Consider the following 21908-nt stretch of genomic DNA (forward strand, 5'->3'; position numbering starts at 1 on the left):
TAATAAAAAACGTGTGATCAATGCTCTATTGATGTTTGTCTTGAATCAACATGAGTTATTCATGTCATTAATGTACACAATTATCTGAAAAAGTCTTGTTTAAAATGTTTTAATGCTTTGGTTTACTCGTATGTATTTTTTTGTGATATCTGCCCAGGTACTACAGTTGAAAATGAGCTGGAATAGCTAAACTGGCACATTTACATAATTGTTTATTAATGCACTGGCCCTTTAATTCCAAACTGAAGTGAGATCAAATAAGCAACTATATAAAACACAATGAGAGAGGGCTTGTTGGACTGAATATTTATATAGTGTTGTTGTTGTTGTTATTATTATTATTTCTGAAGACTTCTTTTCCCAAACTTACATCATGGAAAAGTGGTGACATACCTTGAGAAATTATTATTACCATTTCTTGAACTCAGAAACTCTTTAATGAGGTAATTTTAGAAACAGTCCACAGAGTAATAGAGCATTCATTTGAATCCTCTTATTCATTAAAGTCTTTGACACCTGAGGATGCAGGTAGATTGTTAATCAGCTCTTCATTTTTGAAAAATGTACGGTTGTTGATGCCTGGTAGCCACAGCAGTCTTCCCTTTCTTTTCTGCTTTCAAAATCAGCCACAGCTCTTCAAACGCAAGGTCACCTTGGGTCATAGTCTTATTTACCACTGGTTGAATGAATAAGGCCACAGACATAGTCAAGCGTCTCATAAGCCACACTCAGAGGATGAGTCTGACGTCTCGCTGTATATACGGGAATGAATGAGGATGAAAACTCGCCTTTGACTTTTCTTACTGTTAGTTATAGGACCTTGACTATGAAAAAAAGTAAGGAATCAGTTCGAGGTGTCAGTAAAGTAAAAGTTAAAGAGTCTCTTGAAGTCATCACGTTGACACCGCGCCCCTCAAATACATCTTGCGGTTTGGGTCGATAGCAGGTTTGGCAGAAAATTGAATGCAAAGTCCAGGTGATTGAGCTCAGTGGAGTCTTTGCTTCAGTGTCAACAGATTGTTGTCTGCTTCCTGTTTGTTTTGGAGGACTATTTTTGTGTAGGTTGTGTATGATGCTACTCAGTCCTAAAGTCTGGGACCACGCTGAGATACAAAATCTAATTTAAACCTGGGAAAACGTACAAAATTATACCTCAGAGATGAATCAGTAGTGCTTTTTAGTGGGTAATGAAAATAGATTTCGGTGTAATTATTCATTTGCGATTTAATGCGCATAGTCATTTTAAGTTAAGTTTACTTAACATAGTTCACTTAAGTTTTGGTTCACTCATAAGGTTTTTATTTTTTTATTCATAAAGTGAGGGTCCATTTTGACCTTTTAAATTAAGACCTTCATGTAAGTTTACATAGGCCATTTTAATATATGAATGTCATCTACTGCTGATCTTTATTTTAGCTTAAAGCTTCACTTCAATTAGCACAAAGCAGTACAACTAATCTGACATTAATATTCAATTATTTATGACCCACAGATGGACCTTGTGGTCATTTGTAGTATATAAACTTAGTTCTGGTTCTCAAATCTTACTAGCTGAGAGCCTTTTCCTAGCCATGCAATATTCTACAAATTCTACACGGAAACCGTTTTACAATTTGTATCACTCTTGTTTCCACCAGACATATACTGTTAGCATTTCTCACATCGAGCATCAGTGGCGGCAGAGCAAACCCACTATAATTTTACAAATACTACTATTATTGTCACAAATGTAGTCACAAGCGTTATTTAGGCAAGAATGTACGGTAGTTGATTAGATCTCAAATATGCTATTTGTATATAAACATAGCACCTAAACTATTTGTTTAGACAGCTCCATGCATTCAGCAGCCGTTTAGCACTCACGTATCTGCTGAGAACAGATTTATCTTAGCCAGATACATTCTCGGGAATTTGCCGCTGGCTCTTATGTAGATAGTGGTTAAACATGAGATATAACTTGAGATTTGAATCCGTGACGGAACTAAGTAGTTTCTCACAAAAGAGGGGTTTTAAAGACACTTATTTATTTACATACTTGTGATGTCGAACTAGGGCTGCACGATATTGGGGAAAAACTGACATTACGATATTTAGTTTTTCTGCGATATAAACTTGGATATGAAAAAAGAATTCACCAGATGACTTGAATAGAATTAATCATTCCGGAATGATTGGGGTTATATTTTTGGGGAGTGAATCTGCATAGAAAATAATATAATACAATAATAATAATAATAATAATAACAAATTACAAGCATTGATAAATACAATAGAACAAAGATACAAATGAAATAAACAGTACTTTGCTTTTCAGATAAGTCTAACAGTATTCAGGCACAGAAGCACAAATAAACTCAAAAGTTCGGTGTTCACCTTCTGTCTGTGATGTGTGTGTGCACAGAAAACAGTGTGTGAGTTCTGAATTGAGTTCTCTTTTGTGTCTTGCACTCAAATGGTTTAAAATCGCTTTAATGTGTAAACTGACAGGACCTAAAACGTGCAAATGATAAACTTTCGCTAATCCTTTAACACCAAGTACATCATATTTCAGGCAAATTTCTCTACCACTGGAATTGACCCTTCGCTAAGCCACGCCCGAAAACCCTCGAATGCATACTGCAGTCCCTTCTGTCTCGCTCTCTCAGATATTTCACCTGTTCGCCAAAAATTACTAAATATCTCCTTGGGAATGTCTGACACTGTAATAGACGTGCCGGGCGCGAAAGCTTGCCAGGTGTAGCAACAGTAACTAAGGAGGGCGTGGCTTAGCGAAGGGTCAATTGGTAGAACCTACCAAACCCCTGACATTAAATATTTTCTTGGAAGTACACCCCCTGAAATTTTGAGTTCATGTTTCAATAATTTAACAACACATTCACTGTCAGTTAAGGATCACATGACATGCAGATTTAATTTTTATTTTTATTTTTTTTTGATGTAATGGTGTCTCAGTCAACATTATATTCACGCTGTTGTTTTTAGTAACCCAGTCAATTTGTATAATAATAAATTATTGGGTAACACTTTATTTTAAGGTGACGTAGACCTTAAATCTGTATTTAGCTGACAACAGGTTTATAAATCCTTCTTGTTTACACATTTAGTTCAATGCTAAACTTAAATCCTAGAAAATGTTGGCAATAATGCACGTGAAAAAGTCATCCTGGCGAAATGAACACAGTGCTGTGCTTCACTCTGAAGCATGCGGCGCATTACACCGTCTCCTAACCAGATGCGATGCAATAAGATTCCAGCAATAAGCAGTTTGTCTGTCCACACTATACACAATGCAACTGAGACGTGACAAAATCAATCAGAAGAGCTTGTGGGCGAGTCTCTCTGCAGCGCACTTGGATGAGTACATTATCAAATTTATAAATATTAAACCATTTTAACATGATTAAAAATACATACTGAGTGACTGAAACATTCTTTGTCATAGAATACACTTGTTTGTAAACATTGAGTTGAACGTTCTTGTTTCCTTTAATTTATTAGTAAGTTATCCAATGTCACTTTCAGTATGGCATTCAAACTCACATTAGACACTTTTAATATTAAATAAAGCACATAATCTGTACCTGAGATTTTCATTGCCTATATGGTGTTGTTCAAGCTGCGACGTCTCAGTAATAGAAACCGTTTCTAAAATAGAATCATTGCGTATTGCCATTGCAAAACTCTGATTAATATGGAAAAGATACCCTTTTATCATGCAGTTTCATCGACTCAAACCCCCTGCAGTTCCCTCATGAACTCCCGCTTGGGAAACCCTCCTCTACAGTACCTTAATAATCGATCTACATAACAAACCCTTATTGCCTTGCACATACTGTTTTGCAAGCTAGCAATGAACATATTAGCTCAATTAATACACAAATTGGAAGTCAAGCTGTTATTAATCCTCATATGTTATGCTGTTTTATCTCTTTTGCTGGATCCCTAATGAATCAGCCTTCTGTGATTTCTCTCCTTCTGACTCTCTGTTGATGTACAATAGCTTGGCGCTTATCTGCCTTGTTTCCATGCAAATATCAGCTGATGTGCTGAAGTCTGGCAAGTCGAACCCAGTAGCTGTTGGACAAGCTGCCAGAAATGACAATTAATGAATGGCAGGTGTCTGCTAATTCAGTCAACTTGCCAAGAAAGGAAAAGGACTCGCATAGTTCCATCTGATAACTTCAGAATGTGTACTCAAGCAGATGAACTCCTTGACCGTTCACAGATTGTACATCTCAGTGGATGCAGTAGGTCATGCGGGTATTGATTTCTTGGGATACTGAATGCATATTCAGATGGGATCTATTTTGTGTCCTTTCTGAATTGTATGCTCTTCTATAAGCTGTGCAATCTTATTGGAAGCACCTGAGGCCTGAAGTAAAGCAAAACACTTTAAAAAGGTCACTGTTTAGGAGAAACTGTTAATAAGGTTTGACGGCTTTGGCTAGACATCAAGACGGTGGGCACTTTGAAAGGATTTAAATGACAGATAGCATTTCACACCAGTTGAGAAACCACAGGTGTCGTTCAGAATTAACTCGCCTTGGTAAAATGACTTTTTCAGTAATCAAAGAGGAAGGAATCGAACCTCATGAAGATTATTCAGGAAGGGAGGTTGAATGGAATATAGTTATTCCTATATTCCAGGCTGTGGTGGAGCTGTTGGGAAATGCTGTGATCAAACATTCATGTATTTTGTAATCACTTCTGTCAGCGTGCTTGACAGTTTTCTTTTTTTGTCACTGAGCTTAGAGCGCCAGCTCAAAACCAGTTATTTTACTCGCATAAAGGAAAATCTAGAAATTCAAAGAGGTGACCCATCATAGCTGTTGAAAAAGATAAATTGTCATAATCGGTCTTTGATGTTTTCTTTCAGGGAGTACCTGGGGAAGCAGTTGCAGTCCACCGAGCAGTCGACTCCAGCTGTGGCTGCCCGAAGCTGAACTACCCATGTGCTTGTGTGTGAGCCAGAGTGTCTGATCCCGTGTTCTTGGTGTGAATGTAAATCTGTGCTATATATAATCAACAGGTTCAATAAAAAACGAGTTGATGTATTAAATCGTAAATTTATCATTTAGCTGCTCTTTGTTGTGTAAAGTTGTGCAAAGTTGTGCGTCCTTAAGTGATCAGAACAGTTCTGAGTATTATGAAATGTTATTTATGTCTTAAATGTAAAACAATGAGTATGCATTCCAATAAAGAGTCTACTACGACAAATGCATCTGAATGAAGTGTATTTTCATTTTTCATTCAAGGTTTGAAAAATCAGTGGTTGAGTTGTAGATAGATAGATAGATAGATAGATAGATAGATAGATAGATAGATAGATAGATAGATAGATAGATAGATAGATAGATAGATAGATAGATAGATAGAATCACAGTATTTCTGGTTATCTCAGATATGTTTCTGTCAGGAAAGCTATTTGCACTTAATTCTCTGTTGTGTTGCAGTCTCACTCAAATATCAGATTTATATGGTAATACTTCAATTCCTTCAATTCCCTGGATCATTTCATTCCTTTAGTGTAATGTGCAATATAACCACATTTAGGTCATCATTATATTTTAACGGTTTGCTTGTAAAAAGATCTCAGATTTTGCTCCAAGGAAATAATCTTATAAAACTTTAGGGCAGCTTTGTCTATTTGAAATTACAAATATGTCTCCATAAACAGAATATAAAGTTTATTGTAACAACACTATAAACCTCAGATCTTGAAATATGTTTTCATATTTTTATACTAGGTTGTATGGTCATAAAAGCTACAAACATAACCACTGTGTGTGGTTTTTAACAATTTGACAATGACTTGTGTAGTTTCTTATGATAAACTACACTACATACAGTACATATGCACCCCTGGTAAATATGATCAAAGATGGCTGTAAAAATAAATCTGCATTGTTTATTCTTTTGATCTTTCATTAAAAAAACCCCACAGAAATCTAACCTTTCATTGAAGTAAAATAATTGAAAGTATTAAATCACATAATTAAATCACATTATGTATGAAATGTTTTTCTCAAACACATTAGCCACAATTATTGGCACCCCTATATTTTTTTAGATATAGATATTTACAAGTAAAATATCTCTGAAGTAAATTCCCATTAATATTTAAAAATAATTAGCACACCAGGGTGACTTAATCATCCATGAGTAAAATCAAAGAATATTCTGATGTGCAGCAAAATATTGTTATGCTTAACTAAATAGAAAGTGGCTGTAAGAAAAAGCATTGACAATTCCTATTTTCACCATCATTTTGTGCCAATCTCATAAGAAGTGAAGAATTTGTTCTCTTGAACACATAGGATGGAAAATATGCTTTATTTGCAAAAGTTTTATGTGATATTCCAATTTTAAGTTAAATTGGCTATTTTGGATGGAAAACAGCTAATGCGTTTTCAAAAAAAACACTGCGCTCGAGTTAAAGTTCAACTTTTAAAAACACGTCTCTAGACTCGACAGTGTCTCGAATATTTACAATCAGATTCATGTGTTTCATTTAATGTCACAGCGGGCTTTTTTACACCATTTATGATCAGGTAATCACACCAGTGTCATTCATAAATACAAACCAATTTGCCAAATTTCAGCATTCCTTGTGCATCCCATTTTTGAAATAACCTCGCAGAACCTTTTCCATCCACGACTGGTCAGAGCATCAGACGAGAGCAGATGCAGCCACTGGGTAATTTGTCTTCACTCTCTCATCTCTCTTTCCAAATGGAAATCAAGCTGTAGCTGTAGCACTATCGGTTAGCAAATAGCTCGGTACACTCCGTGTGCTTTGTGGATGTCCAGATCGAGATAACCTTCAAAGCCTATTACCACCAGACTATCTGACAGATCCACAGCGCGTTATCAACTCATGCAAGATGTGTCGAGGATCATTTGAATTCTAATAGGGTCATCTTAGGCTCCCCCAAACCTTGTGAAACAAGGTTGTTAGTGGCATTATCAGATGTTTGATTCAACCTTATTGGGAAACTAGTTTTTCCTTTCACACCTCAGACCTATTTAGATGCAACCTTTTGTGTCAAGAACGAATTGACTCGAGTGAACCCACATCTCAGCGGCGCTGTATGGCGTGCCGATGCTTGTATGACACTTCCCACACTTGAGTGGCTGCTTAATGTAATGTGTGACTCAGACGTCCTTTTGCCATAATCAATGATGAATTTGTGCAAGGGCTCTCGGAGGCATGTCGCTTTGAGAACTCTTCTCCCATGGCTTTTGTGAAGTCTTTTTTTAAGCCTCGTGTAGCATTTTCAAGGGCTGTTTTTATAAATGCCTCTTTTAGTTACATTAAATGCACTAATCATGGTCTTAGCATTTTCTAGCTAGAACAAAACTTCTAATTGACTCTACGAAATGATTTCAACAACAATCTTGAATGCAAAGCTGAAGCGTTGGCTTACCGAGGCGCTCACTGAGGCTGTCAGTCGAAGACATGGCTTTGTAATACAGGTGGAATATTATCGACTAGCCATATTGACCGGATCTGCGCTCTTGTTGACATGGGTCACAGATTGCCTGTTCCCATGGTTACAATTAAAACAGGAGAAACTCGGATCGCATTTAAGGGTGATTTCCCCTGTCGTCCTGATAGCAGATGGAATCTGATAGAAAGAATTGTGATTGCATTTTGTTGTTTTCAACATGCTTCGGGCTCATCAGATCACTGTAATGCCAAACTATTCGGATTCATAAATAGCCTAATGTCCTTGTGTATTGTTAAACATAATGTAGTACTTTCTGTGCATCGTTTCTGTGGACGAGCTAAATTTGCACAATCACACAGATTAGGCTGCACTGTCTTTGGATATTGGATCACATTTATACCGCTTTGTTGCAATCAGTCTGCGATTGAATCCATTTGACATTTTGCAGCCGGAAGCTCTACTTGTCCAATGAACCTTTCACTAACAACAGGAGTTCTTATTCAGCTTCTGATTGCTGAGATCAGGGCCGTTTCATGGCATGCAGGCACTGAAACTGCTTTAACCCTGCGGCATCAGCCAATAAGCTCATTTATTAAAATCGTGCTGTTATGAAAATCAGAATTACTGGACACTTCTCTGGAATTTCAGTTAATGATCTTTGTTAAACATATTTAGAATAATGATGATAATCATCGTGCCAAAAGATATTGGTAAAACATATCGATATAGAGGTGATTTTACAGGTTTGTGATTCACCTCACACACCACAGAACTGGTCTAGACCATGGTCTAGAGTAGACATTCATTGATGGTTTTTAATGGATTGATATACTGTAGCTCTGGTACGCCATGATGTTGGTCACATGTTCCATTCAGAGTGCATTTTATATTAAGTGTTAAGGTTTAGTTTCTTTGTGTTTTAGGGTATGTTTACATGACAACGATATGCTTAAAACAGAGACGTTTTTCCTTTGGGTTTTCCGCGTACAGACGACACCATTGTCAAAACAATCCCCCCATTCACACGGATCCTAAAAACGCTGTATTCTGCTGTAGGCCATTAGATGGCACTGTAGACTGAATGCGTAATACGCATGTGCATGACGTCATCGTCTTCAAATATTCACGATTTTGTTGTTTACACGGAGACCGTTTTCAAAAACTTGCAATTTGAAACCCGTTTTCAAAAGTTTGCGTTTTCAGGCACCTAAAATGCCGTTGTTCTGTAAATGAGCGGCTAAAACACATAAAAAGTTCAACGGTTTTAGTTGAAAATGGTGTTGTTTAAACAGCCCCTTAGTTTGGTTTTGGTTCTGTTCCTGTTTGCCTGAGTTCCCTGTCATTATAAGTTAAACACCTGTTCCCTGCTCTGTTGGTTATATCCCTTATGTAGCCTATATATAAGCCTTCAGTTCAGAGATGGAGACGATTGGATTGTTCCCCCACACCTGACAATAAGTCATGCTGGCTGATTTTTTTGTTTGTTTGTTTCTGTTTTTTTTTTGTTTTTTTTATTATTATTTTTTTTATTCAAAAATAAAATGTATTTTCATTAAAAAAACATTTTTTTTGCTTTTTTGTTTTTTTTTTGTTTTTTTGTCTTGGTTTTTATTTTATTTTGTTCCTGTGTTTTTATCATTTTGTTTCATCCTTTTTTATTTTATTTTAATTTTGCTTTATTTTTTTGTTTTTTAAATTTGTTTAATTTTGTTTACTTTTTATTTTGCTTTATTGTTTGTGCTTAGTTTTTATTCTTTTATTTTGTTTCTGTATTTTTCTTTTTTGTTTCATCATTTTATTTTATTTTGCTTTTTTATTGTAGTTTGTGTAAAAAAAAATGACAAAAGTAATTACAAATAGTCATCAATGAAATTTTGTGGTTTATGTCTAAAGCCAGCAATCTCTTAAAACTGACTTTTACTCGTTTTAGGCAGGTTGCTATTTATTGCTGGTTCATATCATAAAATACAGAACCAGAGAGAATAGCGCTCAACCTACCATAAATTTGTCCTCCAGTATTGCACCATCAGCACTAATGGCGGTTTAAAAGTGCTCAATCTTCAGGCCTGTACTACTAGCACGACACGGACTTTGATCAAGCTTAGGCACCATCAGCTGAGCCATCTGTGGCTTGCCTGTATTTGGAGAGGCTCTTAACAATGTTCATATGGGCTGGAATGGAAAGCCTGAAGTTTGTGTTCCTTTTTAGCCTCATGTGCATGATGAACGCTCGCCCATTTTAGCAAGGACTGATGGTCACTGTGTTTGTGATGAACAACAACAAATTAGAAGGTGAATATAGACTGGAAATAAAGCGAAAATAATCCTAGTGTGCAGTCATTATGCAGCAGTACATTACTTATAGATGTCAACGTCAACATTACTGGGCATACAAACAGTAAATCTTCCACTGGAGAGACACTTCAAATAATATTTACAACACAATATGCCCTTTATCAAATGTTAAAGGGATAGTTCACCCAAAAAATTAAAATTATGTCATCAATTACTCACCCTCTTGTTCCAAACCTGTAAGAGTTTATTTCTCCTGCTGAACACAAAATAAGATATTTCGAATTGTGTCTGTAACCAATCAGTTGCTGGACCCCATTGACTTCCAGTATTTCTATTTTCATTCTATGGAAGTCAATGGGGCCCATCAACTGTTTGGTTACCGACATTCTTGAGAGCGGGTAAATTATGACAACATTTTTGGGTGTCGGGTGTACGCCGTAGTGTACGTCGTAGGCGACGCCGTCGTGAGCATTTATACTTCTGCGTATATGTCTGCGTTGCTCTGCAGAACTTTACATCGCCGAAACGCTAGTTGGCGGGGGCGGGTTTTAATGTTCCACTGTGTGATTCCTCGTGGCTGTTTTGATTTGGCTACTACAAGCAATGGCGACTGAAAGAGAGCAGATAATGTTGGAGCTGGAGCTTATCGAGTAAATTTTTGTGAAATTTCTGAATTTACAGAACTTCTGAATTTAAAAATGGCGGGTGGTGCAGAAGAACACGCCAGAAACGCGTAGGAGGAAACGCAATGCTACCAAGCCGACCAATCACAGATCTTGCGGTCCGCGTCGTCACGACGTGTAGTTACATTTTTGAGGAGGTGCGCGTCAGGGTACGGCGTATGGTACACATCTATGCGTATGCTACGCTGTACCTACTGCGCGCACCCGATGCAGAAGTATAAATTGGCCTTAAGGGGTCATATAATGGTACATGCACTTTTACAAGTTGGTTGTACTGAAATGTGTGTTGGCAGTGCCTGTACACAACCATCATATAATGATAAAAATCCATCCTGTGTTTTTTTTTTATCTCCTTATATCTTTTTCCCTGTCTCAAATCGAGCCTTCTCACCGTGTGACGTCACACGATCGGACACACTGATCTATATATTAATGACATAAAATGTGTTCATTCTATCATTCTATATAGATCAGTGGTTGGACACCCCTCCAACGATTGTTAATTGACAGCAACGTTTCATCCATGGTTTCAACACAGTCAGACCCGCCCTTAGCGAGCTGTCATCATAGTCCGCCATTGTTGATACGCTGGAACAGAATGGCGTCTAAGCGATTGTGGTGTTCTGTTCTTGGGTGTAATAACGAACACAGCAGTCATTTGAAGATGCAGTGGCTGAGTTTTGTTTTCGAAGGAAATATTCCCCACGATCAATGTCAATGCTTTCATGTTTGTCCGAATAATTTATAAACGATGGTCAGTAAGTTAACATTAAGCTAGTTTTGCTAAGAAGCTGCTCCTGAAAAAAGAATCGGTAACGTTAACGTTACCACTACCAACTATTCGTGTTCCTGCTGCACCTCCAGAAGAAGTGGCGTGACTGTAAAGTTTTATTCATCACTGACAAGCCTAATGTTACATTTACCGAAAAAAAAAGTTTTTCATGGCCACTAGCTGTAGCTAACATCAATCTGTCAATGAACTAACGTATACAACAGTAACTTAACACATAGCGTTTGTATCTCACTACTCTGCCTGCCAGTTACATACAAAGATAGATCAAAGTGACATTGCCTTAACCAACCATTCAGAAACATCCTGTTCGAGCCTTAATTGTCGAACTTCTTCGGGGTCGTCATCTTGTTCTGGGTCCGACTCCGATTCAAATTGATACGGTTGCACAGATGTGTCCTCAGAGACTCCCGCTGCCATTCTTTTTCAATATACCCTCAACTGTTGTCAAGGCAACACTCCACGTGATACTGTCTATGGTCAAAACGCCCCACAGAACAGAGGCGCGGGGTGAGCAAAGCTCATTATCATTTAAAGACACATGCACTTAAATGGCGTGTTGAAAACAGAGCTGTTTTTGACCAGGTAAAACTAGTGTTTTCTTACAATACTAATGAGAATTTTTAATTAAAGTATATTACAAACTTTTCATTTAGACCATAAAGAATGTGTTAACTTGTACAAAAATGGCATTATATGACCCCTTTAAACATTTGATAAAGGGCAGACAAAATATTTTGTTGTAAATTTGTTCTACTAGGGTTATTTGTGTATATGCACAGACTGTATGTCTAATAGACTCTGCCGCTTTGTTTATGACAAGCTGACATATTTATAAGGACCTCAAGTAAATGTAAATCTATTGTTCTTCTTGAAAGATGTCCCTTAGGTGTGAGAGAAAATGTTGAAAACCTGTCCGTTGTATTTTCAGAAACTTACTTTGATTAACCATTGATGTTAGTTTTCATTATTTTGCTCTGGTACAACAGCATGCAGAATGAGTAGAAGTGCATCTCTAAGTTCCTTGCAGGCAACTTTCTCGAGTCGTCATTGTAACACTTAATTTGTATCTGTAAGGGCCCAAATAATCCATTTCATGGCTGGGAGGTCTGAAGTTTGGCATGAAATCACGCACATGTAGGCTACTCTGAACTATTGCACCTTTGTGAATATAAAAAATAATCTTTGGTTTCCATGGAAACTGTTTCTAAACAAACTGATGCCTTCACACAGTACACTCCTTTCATTCTTCAAGGGCACTGAAAAATAGAAAGAACAATCCCACCATCTCTCTTTTTCTTCCTCTCTCTCACTCTCTCTTTTCTTCAAATGCAAAAGAGAAAAAACAACACATCGATAAACTGTTCTCTGCATGATTTTTCTTTCTGGTCAGTTTCAGCAGGTTATTTTTCACTTTACCCTTGCTAAAGATGCCACACATTTGAGAAATGATCATTCATTAGTGTAAAGCACACCACACTCTTAGAAGAAAAGGTTATATATAGAACCTTTGGCGCTACGTATTTGGAACCCCTAAAAGGTTCTACACTCTTAGAAAAAAAGGATTCATTGGGGTTCTATATAGAACCATAGGGTTCTTTACTCAACTCCAAAGAACCTTTTATGCTAAAAAGGTTCTATAATGACAAGAAAGAACCCTTTTGGTTCTTAAAAACCCTTAAAAAGGGTTCTGTATATAGAACATTTTAGGGGTTCCAAATACGAAGCGCCTATAGAACCTTTTAAGGTTCTATATAGAACCTTTTGTATGTTTTCAGAGGCTGTTTTTTTGTGTGTGTGTTTGGTTCAATTGTATGCTTTTAAAAATATATATACGTTCTTAAAATTTTGTTTTCTATTTTGTAAAATTTGCTTTATAATTTGTTATGTGTTTGATTGTTTTTTGTCATTTTGTTTAATGTTGCTTTTTTTTCTTCTATTTTATTTGGCTTCTTGTTTTGTTTTTGTGCATGTTATATAATTTTTTTTATTTCCCAAGTCCCAAAAAAATTATTAAATTATGTGATTAAATATATATTAATGACTAAAGCCAGCAATCCATTGAAACTGCCTTTTACTCATTTTTAGGCAGAAAATAATAACAGTATTGGGTTTTAGTTCAAAATGAGGGAGAGTAAATGTGTTATGTCATCTAACCATTGAAGTTGTTGTCTTATATGGGTTTTAGCTGTCAAAATAATAAATAATGTATGTAGGCAAAGTACTGCTACAAAAATAGTGACACTAATATACATCCAATCAACTTGCACTCAATCGTGGTTTATGCATATGATGTGTTGACTGAGAGAGAGAAAACAGCATTAATAAAAAGTCTAAATAAAATAACTGATTAAAATATTTTTCCCTTCACACAGCTGTGCCCTTCAGTGGGATTTTGTTACGTCTGATGGAGCTGTAATTATCTATAAGCCCTTTTACCTGAGGTTATGAAGCACAAGCACTGGGAGGAAACTTACCACACAAACAACACCTACCTTTGTCTCTTAGCAACATGTGAAGTTCTCCTATTTTTGCCTAGAAAGAACGAACAAGAATCTGCGTTCACAGAATGTCATGCTGATGAACTAGATGTTTATTGTGTCCATTACTGGTATGACAAGACTATGGTTAGATGAGTAAAATCAATATTGAAGAGTAAATAGTGGGTGCCATTAGAGCTCTTGCTGTGGTCGACCCTCGGTCATGTCCTATTTTGTTTTCAAAGCTGCTGTTAGAGGAAAAAAACAAGCACACGTATACTTTCATAAAAGACACCATTTGGGTTTTGCTGAGCCCTTTTTCTTTTTTCGCTTCATTCCATTTTTGTTTCTAAAATTGCCAGAATGGACAAATATGTAATAGCAACAGAATAATAAAGTGATATTCCATAGTACGCCTGCATTAGTCTCTTGCTTCTTCTCAACCTTTCAACCTTACTTCAGGAGCGTGTTATGGCCTATTTTGGAAAATGTAAAAGTAGTATCGTGTAACATGATAATCAGATTGGTCCCTCAAATCTGATTGGTTTATTGAAATTCTGTTCCAGGATCAACAAAGATGTTGACTCAGGCATGTTGTACTTTGTGGGCAGGTGAAAAATCATGTGGTAGTCGCTGTAACTGGCTGATCATGCTGTTTGTGAAATAGTGACAATGTTCAGGTTTGCAAATGTGTCTGAAATTATAGTGAAAATGGATGGACTAATTACCAAATAATATGACACACCCTCTCAATCATCAACTAGGCTGCATCTAAATAAGCATACTTCCTAGTGAAAAACTATGCACTGTAAAAATTATTATTGTTCGTTATTATTATTATATCGTTATTGGTTTAACTTAAAAAAGTAAGTAAACTGGTTGCCTTTTAAGTTAATTGAAATAAAAAAAACAGTTAATACAATAAAGGAGGTTTATTTGACAAGTTCAAGTTGTTTTGACAAAAGAAAAAAAGTGAAAACAAATCATGAAAATATATTTTTTTTACAGTAGTAGCCTATGTCCAAACTCACATGTTAATTTTGAATGGTTGTGTGACTCAGATTTTGCTGTGGGTCACATGATATTGACATGGCCAATGTAATGGTTAATGGTATTTCACTTTTGGAATTACAAGATTCAGGCTTGTAAAAAGAATTCACATCCTTGCGGAACTCATAATTCCAACTTGTAAAATCTGAATTTTCTGAGAGCTTGGACTTGGACCATGACTGATGTAGGCTACCACCGCACCGCAGATTCATTTTGCAGCTGATAGTGTTGCCATAATGTCCGTTCATGCCAGCACATACTGATTTTGCAGAGTTAGACGGGTCAATATATTTGAACGTCCTAAACCTAATTTGACCCATAACTAAACTATAACACCTTCGTACTACCATTGGTCCATGGGGTGTACGGTGAGGCTCCGTCTTCTTTTATGTGGAAATCTCCTCTGGTTCATTTCTCCTGTTCAATCCATAAAGGTGGAAGTCTGCAAGTAAAAACATGAATATACTGAAGAGACGATTTATGGTAGAAAATTAAGTTGTTCTTCTGATTAAATGAGACACTGACACTGTTTTTCTGTAAAGCTGCTTGATTTTAGGCAATCTATTGTACAAAGACTTATATATAAATCAGGGGCGCCGCTAGAAATTTTAGGCCCTATGAAAGAATATGAGGTTGGGCCCCCCACCGCACCTATTCCATTAATAAAATCAATCTCTGGGGGCCCCAAAAGTGCGTGGGCCCTTAGAATCGTCCTAACTTTTCCCCCCTTAGCGGCGCCCCTGATATAAATAAATGTGTGCTGAATTGCAGAGCTCATGCAAACGTTGCAACGATCAGATGCTTTTCTTGTCAGATTATTCACAGAAGGTATTTTTAATACTAGTTGAACATCATGACTTGATGCAATTTGTCTTTAATTAAAGCATGTTGTTATAAACGTGGTATAGCCTATAAACAAGCAGGTTAATACACACACACACACACACACACACTCACACATTGATTTCTTGTATCTATTTAACCCAGAAACCATTCAAACATCAAATGGAACAGGCACGTGAATTTATATTGCTATAAAAACAAGACAGATGGACTTTGCCTGTCTTCATTTCAGAGACCACACCACACGCCATCACTCGTTAATCCTGTATTTAGGCTACGTCTCGCCCCCACTGCCCCACACAATCTCGCACATCTTTCTTTGACAAACTAATGCGATTTTCCCCATCTTATATGTCTCTTTGAATACAAGCCGTAATGTCCACATACTCTGAAGCGCTTCAGTGGCTTTACTGCTATATCTATTGTACATAAAACGCAGTCTCGCCGGTTGAGTTCTCACACGACAGTGCGCGCGTAAAATGTTTCCAGACATGAAGTTTGGCGCGCGCCATCTCATAACACTAAAACTACTTCTTCAACGGTAGCTAGCAGTGTCTTAGACTTTCAGATTCGTAAGACATTTTGAAGACAACTTTATTTCCGCCGATATAGGCGAAGAGTGGCAGTGAGACACTACAGCTGGTTAAAGGACTGTATATGGAGACCGTCACATGAGATCTGATGTCATACGGGACGCGCGGCAGAGGCAGCTGCTCTCGTAAGGTGGCAGTCAGTCATCAATTGAATAGGAGCAAAGAAATCAACGCACTGCGCACAGACATCATTGTTGTTTTAAAACCTTGGGATTTTCAAATTAAATTAGTGGTTTGCAGTTTGTAATAAGGTAAGACTGCTATATTTGAGTGTTTTGCCAACTGTGCAACAGACATTTTAGGTGTAAAGTGCAACACGTCAGTTATCAGCATACATACTGTATCCTATATATTTTTAACAAATGCATACTAAATAATTATGTTGTAAAAAGCTGTCAGTTATTTTTTTAATTTCTGTTTATTATTTTACCCTTTTTATAATCTTTATCATGCAACTGAACTTTTACAGCGACGTTTGATCTTGTTTTGCAAACCGACAGACGATGGACAGCAACGTGGTGCAGATTTTTAAGGAGGACAAATGCCCCTTATCTCACCCCGAGAAGTGTTTGCCCAACTTCACATGGCAGTCTGCTGTCTCGGACATTTATAACTATTCGCTAAATGAAAGCTGGACGAACGAGCAGGAAACTAGGTCCCCTATCATTCCGATCATCGCTGCCGTGTACTCTGTGGTGTTTGTTGTCGGACTAGTGGGAAACTGCCTTGTGATGTATGTCATTATCAGGTAAGAAATGCCATTGTCCTATGATGTGCTGCCCTTCATTGATTATCAAATGAGGGCCTTTAAATCTCATTTTGAGAATATGTATCTACATTTTTTAATAGCTGTTGATAGACTATATTTTTAATCAGTCATTTTGAACGTTTCCTATGGGATGGTTGGACGAATATGGAAAACATTTTAGTCAAGGGTTCAAGTCGAATTCGGCATTTTTGCTCCCCCCGGTGGAGTAATATATAAACGCACAATGCAGTCAAAATTACCTTGACATATAGTAATATGCTGTTTTGAGCAGTGTCTGCTCCACATTCTGTATACACGAATACAAATCATATAAAACAGGGCTGTGATATATGTATATATATATATATATATATATATATATATATATATATATATATATATATATGACACTTCAGATGCAGCTGAGTAAAGATTTATTTTGGAGACAACATTTGAGATAAAAACTGCACAGATCATGCTTGCTGAAGAGTATATCTCGGCACAAGCTGTTCCACTGCAGATATAATCAGAAAAAAAATAGATGGGCTTGACCTGTGAATGATATATAATGCCTTTAAACAACCGGCAAACCACTGAAAGACAAATGTTCCGTATGGTTTGGGAATTTGCTCTCAGTTTGTATAGTATGCTGAAAGCAATCTCAAGCATGAGTTTATCACACTGATGGGTTGTGTTTCATTAATTTTGACACTTTCCGACTCATTCAATTTTCCTGAAAGATACACTAAAATGAAAACCGCCACCAACATCTACATCTTCAACCTGGCTGTTGCCGATGCCTTGGTAACCACCACCATGCCCTTCCAGAGCACAGATTACCTACTGAACTCCTGGCCATTTGGTGAGGTGGTGTGTAAGGTTTTCATCTCCATCGACTACTACAACATGTTCACTAGTATCTTCACTTTGACCATGATGAGTGTGGACCGCTATGTGGCGGTGTGCCACCCCATCAAGGCCCTGGACTTCCGGACTCCGATGAAGGCTAAGATCATCAACATCCTCATCTGGGTGTTGTCCTCGGCCGCTGGGATCCCTGCAATGGTCCTTGGGAGCACTCAGACAAACAATGGTAGGGATGAACGATATAAACACTACTGTAAGACGTTTCAGTAAGTCTCTCTAATGCTCCCCCGCAGGCAAAAACAGCAATATTGTGATATACTATTAAAATAACTGTCTATTTGAATATATTTTAAAATGTAATTTATTCCTGTGATGGCAAAGCTGAATTTTCAGCAGCCATTACTCCAGTTTTCTGTGTCACATGTGACATGATTCTGCAGACATCATTCTAATTGGAAACATTTCTTCTGATTATCAATGTTAAAAACAGTTGTGCTGCTTAATATTTTCGTGTACATTTTGATACATATTTTCTTAAGGATTAATTGATGAATAGAAAGTTCAGAAGTATATAAATCTTTTGTAACATTATAATGTATTTACTTTTAATCACTTGCATTCTTGCCGAATTAAATGACTGATTTCTTTCAAAAGAATAAAAATAAATAAAAATCTTACTGACCCCAAACTGACCCTTACTGACCCCAAAAGAAAAAGAAAAAAGTAGTGTATCGGCCAACGTTAGAATTTTTTCAGGTGTCAATGTTGGATATTTAGGGTAAGTCCCTCGTCATCTAACACTGGTTAATGTTAATCTTTAAAAATACTTATAATTTAATAACATTGTGCAATTCTAGTGTTTTATTTTGTATTATTTAAAACAAAATAGTAGCTATATAGAATTCTAATATTGGCAATTATTGGTAACATGAAAATAATGATCAACTCAGTCATAAGTTCAACATCGGTGCATCCATAAAACATGGCACTGAATACCTTTCCATTTTAAGATTCAAAAGTCAAGAATATAATGTTTGTTGATGTGGGACCAAACAAAAGTAAATGATGGGACTGTCAGTTCTCTGCTTCACCCTAATGTATTTGTTGTTCCTTCCCACCGTGGCTTCATTATAGCATGCATGATTAACCTGTCCTCACTTTTGATTAATAATTAACCGGTGTTGTTATATTTCTTCTGCAGGCACGACCGAGTGTGCTCTGCAGTTTCCAGACCCGTATATCTACTGGGACACAGTGATGAAGATCTGCGTCTTCATCTTCGCCTTTGTGGCTCCCCTCCTCATCATCACCGTTTGCTACACGCTCATGGTCCTGCGCCTTAAAAGCGTCCGCCTGCTGTCGGGCTCGCGGGAAAAGGACCGCAACCTGAGACGCATCACCCGCCTGGTGCTGGTTGTGGTCGCTGTGTTTGTGGTGTGCTGGACGCCCATACACATCTTCATCTTGGTCAAAGCTCTCGCGCACGGAGTGCCGGAGACCACAGCGGTCATGGCCGCCTACTTCTTCTGTGTGGCGCTTGGATACACCAACAGCAGTCTCAACCCCATCCTGTACGCTTTCCTTGACGAGAACTTCAAACGGTGCTTCAGGGACTTCTGCTGCCCAGGTCGGGGCAAGGGGGACGGGCACGGCGTCAGTCGGGTCAGGAGCACTCTTCGTGAGCACACGTGCCCAGCAGAGGCCAAACGGGACGGAGGCCACGGTCGACCCGTATGACTAGCCGTGGAGATGTCATCCTTTCATGGTCGAGAGGACTCGAATGACCTGGGACTGACACAGATCACCACCGCCATCTGAGGAAGAGATTGTGCCCTTTATGTTTTAACATAACTGTTGCTAGAGTTTGCAAAAAGCGATCGTTTAGTGAAATCTTGTCTTGTTTCGTATGTCCATCCATATTCAAATTTTCACAGTATCTCCTCATTCAAATCTTTAATGTCCATCGACCAAAGATGTTGTATGGTTAAAATGTTATTGCGTAATGTTTTAAGTCCTTTGGGATATGTAGTATATTACTAGCCACTATATTTTAATTCAAACATAGAGTTTCCTTAGGTAGATATGATAAAACACAATGTAGACAAAAACAACAAACAAACACATTTTATGTTTGCATCCGTTTGTAAAACAGTCCTGCTTTCTATTTTAAAAAATCTATTAAAAAAAATCAATGTATAATAATAATCAGATTCAGTAGTGTCACATAATTATGTCTCAGGAAACTATACATCTCTAATGACGGGAAAATAAAAATGTATGTAGTCTATAGCAGTTAGTGTTATCGGAACTGCTCACTGTCTGAAATGTGCTTTATATTCTCTGTATTTGATTTAGATTGAAGGATTACGTATGAAAAGGATTATGAATGATTGTGGATAAAGGATTATGTATCTAAGTTGCCTTGGGAGTCTAAGGATTTTTGAGCAGTTTTTTTGGGGGCATAGGGCTTTAAAACAACCAACTAAAGGACTGAATCTACTTAGTCAGGTTGTTCTTGCTTAATACAGTGTATTATCCTTTCTATGAACCTGGGTTGGGGAAAGATGTACATCTCTATTGCATGTTCGACAATGAAAATGTGGAAATCTTTGAGTAACGTTTATGATTAAAATGAAATAAAAAAGCATTTATGTGATAAGGTAGAATGGCAGTAAAATGTCTCAAGCAAAACACTTCAAACATATGTGTCAGGTGCCTTACACATTGTTTTGCATTGATATTATTGATGTAACAGTGGATTTTAATTAAGTATTTCTATATACAGTGTATGTATATATATACTATCAGAGAGCAGAGACATTCTGCCTAAGATGGCTTAAAAATGTAATCTTTTACTGTTTTGTTCCTTGGGTGTGTATGTGACTGGAGGCGGAAGTCTGTTATTGAAATATGAACTCATCAAAAGATATATTATGACATCATCAGTGCTCTATTGCCACAACAGTATTAGGAATTAATTGCAAAATTCTTGTTTTGAAAAATTAACGTAATGCCCTTTGCGCCTTTGGTTTTTCGTAAATCAATATAAATGACTTTATTGCAAGTTTTTGGTCATCTTAGATGCTTTATTGGACAATGAAGTGCAGAGTGAGAGAAGCTTCTGTAAGTTCCACTGTACTTTTAGTAATGTGCTTGTACTACTATATAACAGCAGATTTTGAATGTCTTAGAAAATTTCCCTCTCAGCTTGTTTTAATATGTGCAATTTTAAAAAGAATTCATTTGAAATCGAATGAAATGAGCTTTGCTTTGCAGTCAGTTGTACCTATAGCTTGAAATATTACCTGTATTTAAGAATTATATTGTCATTAAATTGAACTGTAAGAATCAGTGTTGAGATGAGTCATGTTGTGTTCAGATGTCAATATAATGTATAAATATTTGAAATTATGGAGCTTTCATCCATCACAGTTGAATGATGTGACAACAAAGCCAGACGAGAGAAGCGTTACCACGTAACAAAGGCAGTATTGCCATGGCAACTTATTATGAATCTTATAGCATAATAATCAACCAGCAAGACACATTCTTTTTTCACACATTTGATGTTTGTCAGTAAATTGAGAACAGCAATGAAATAATTTAAAATGATGATTTCATGACATCATGATGAGGGTTTGAAATAAATGGATACGGCTTCTAGCCTTAATTATTAAAATTATAAGAAAAACAACAAAAAACTATGATTTGCTATCTATCAGTAAGTTGATCATTGTCATTAAAAGTTATTGAATTGATATAAAACATAAATTGAAGATTATTTAATTGTAAGAAAAACAATAAAACTATGATTTGCTCAGTAAGCTGATCATTTTTATTAAAAGTCGTTGAATTAATATAAAACATCAATTATTCATAAATATAATATGTTTGAGTTTTTCACACTGATTGCTTTGACTTTCTTTCTTTCATGGAACACCAAAAGAGATATATAGCAATGTGTCCATGTACAATATATCAGATGGGGACCATTCTGCTACATGTCTCACTTTGGAAAGACATTAGGATGAATAAATGATGGCAGAATTTACATTTTTAGCGAACTGTACCTTAAAGGTACAAATTTTCATAGCCTACTTCATGCTTT

General features: G+C 36.9%; 2 protein-coding genes across 4 annotated transcripts in view; both read left to right on the plus strand.

Annotated features, from left to right (window-relative positions):
* Positions 1–5225, plus strand: part of atp6v1h (ATPase H+ transporting V1 subunit H) — a 50492-nt gene extending 45267 nt beyond the window's left edge. For both annotated transcript variants that reach the window (XM_079613201.1, XM_079613202.1), the window contains one exon: positions 4877–5225. In XM_079613201.1, the coding sequence (XP_079469327.1) occupies positions 4877–4943 (67 nt within the window). In that variant the 3' untranslated portion in view covers positions 4944–5225. The remainder of the gene's footprint in view (positions 1–4876) is intronic.
* A 10664-nt stretch (positions 5226–15889) lies between these two features.
* oprk1 (opioid receptor, kappa 1) lies at positions 15890–21150 on the plus strand. 2 transcript variants are annotated; one of them, XM_079613203.1, is made up of 4 exons: positions 15890–16436; positions 16686–16933; positions 17674–18026; positions 19002–21150. In XM_079613203.1, the coding sequence occupies exons 2-4, from the start codon at positions 16689–16691 to the stop codon at positions 19535–19537; spliced, it is 1134 nt and encodes a 377-aa protein (XP_079469329.1). In that variant the 5' UTR covers positions 15890–16436; positions 16686–16688; the 3' UTR covers positions 19538–21150. The 2 variants fall into 2 exon arrangements, with proteins under 2 accessions (XP_079469329.1, XP_079469330.1); XM_079613204.1 differs by having other exon boundaries at positions 16325–16436; positions 16655–16933; positions 19002–21143.
* Positions 21151–21908: the final 758 nt, after the last annotated feature.

This window comes from Phoxinus phoxinus (genome assembly GCF_949152265.1).
Source record: "Phoxinus phoxinus genome assembly, chromosome: 5".
NCBI lineage: Eukaryota > Metazoa > Chordata > Actinopteri > Cypriniformes > Leuciscidae > Phoxinus > Phoxinus phoxinus.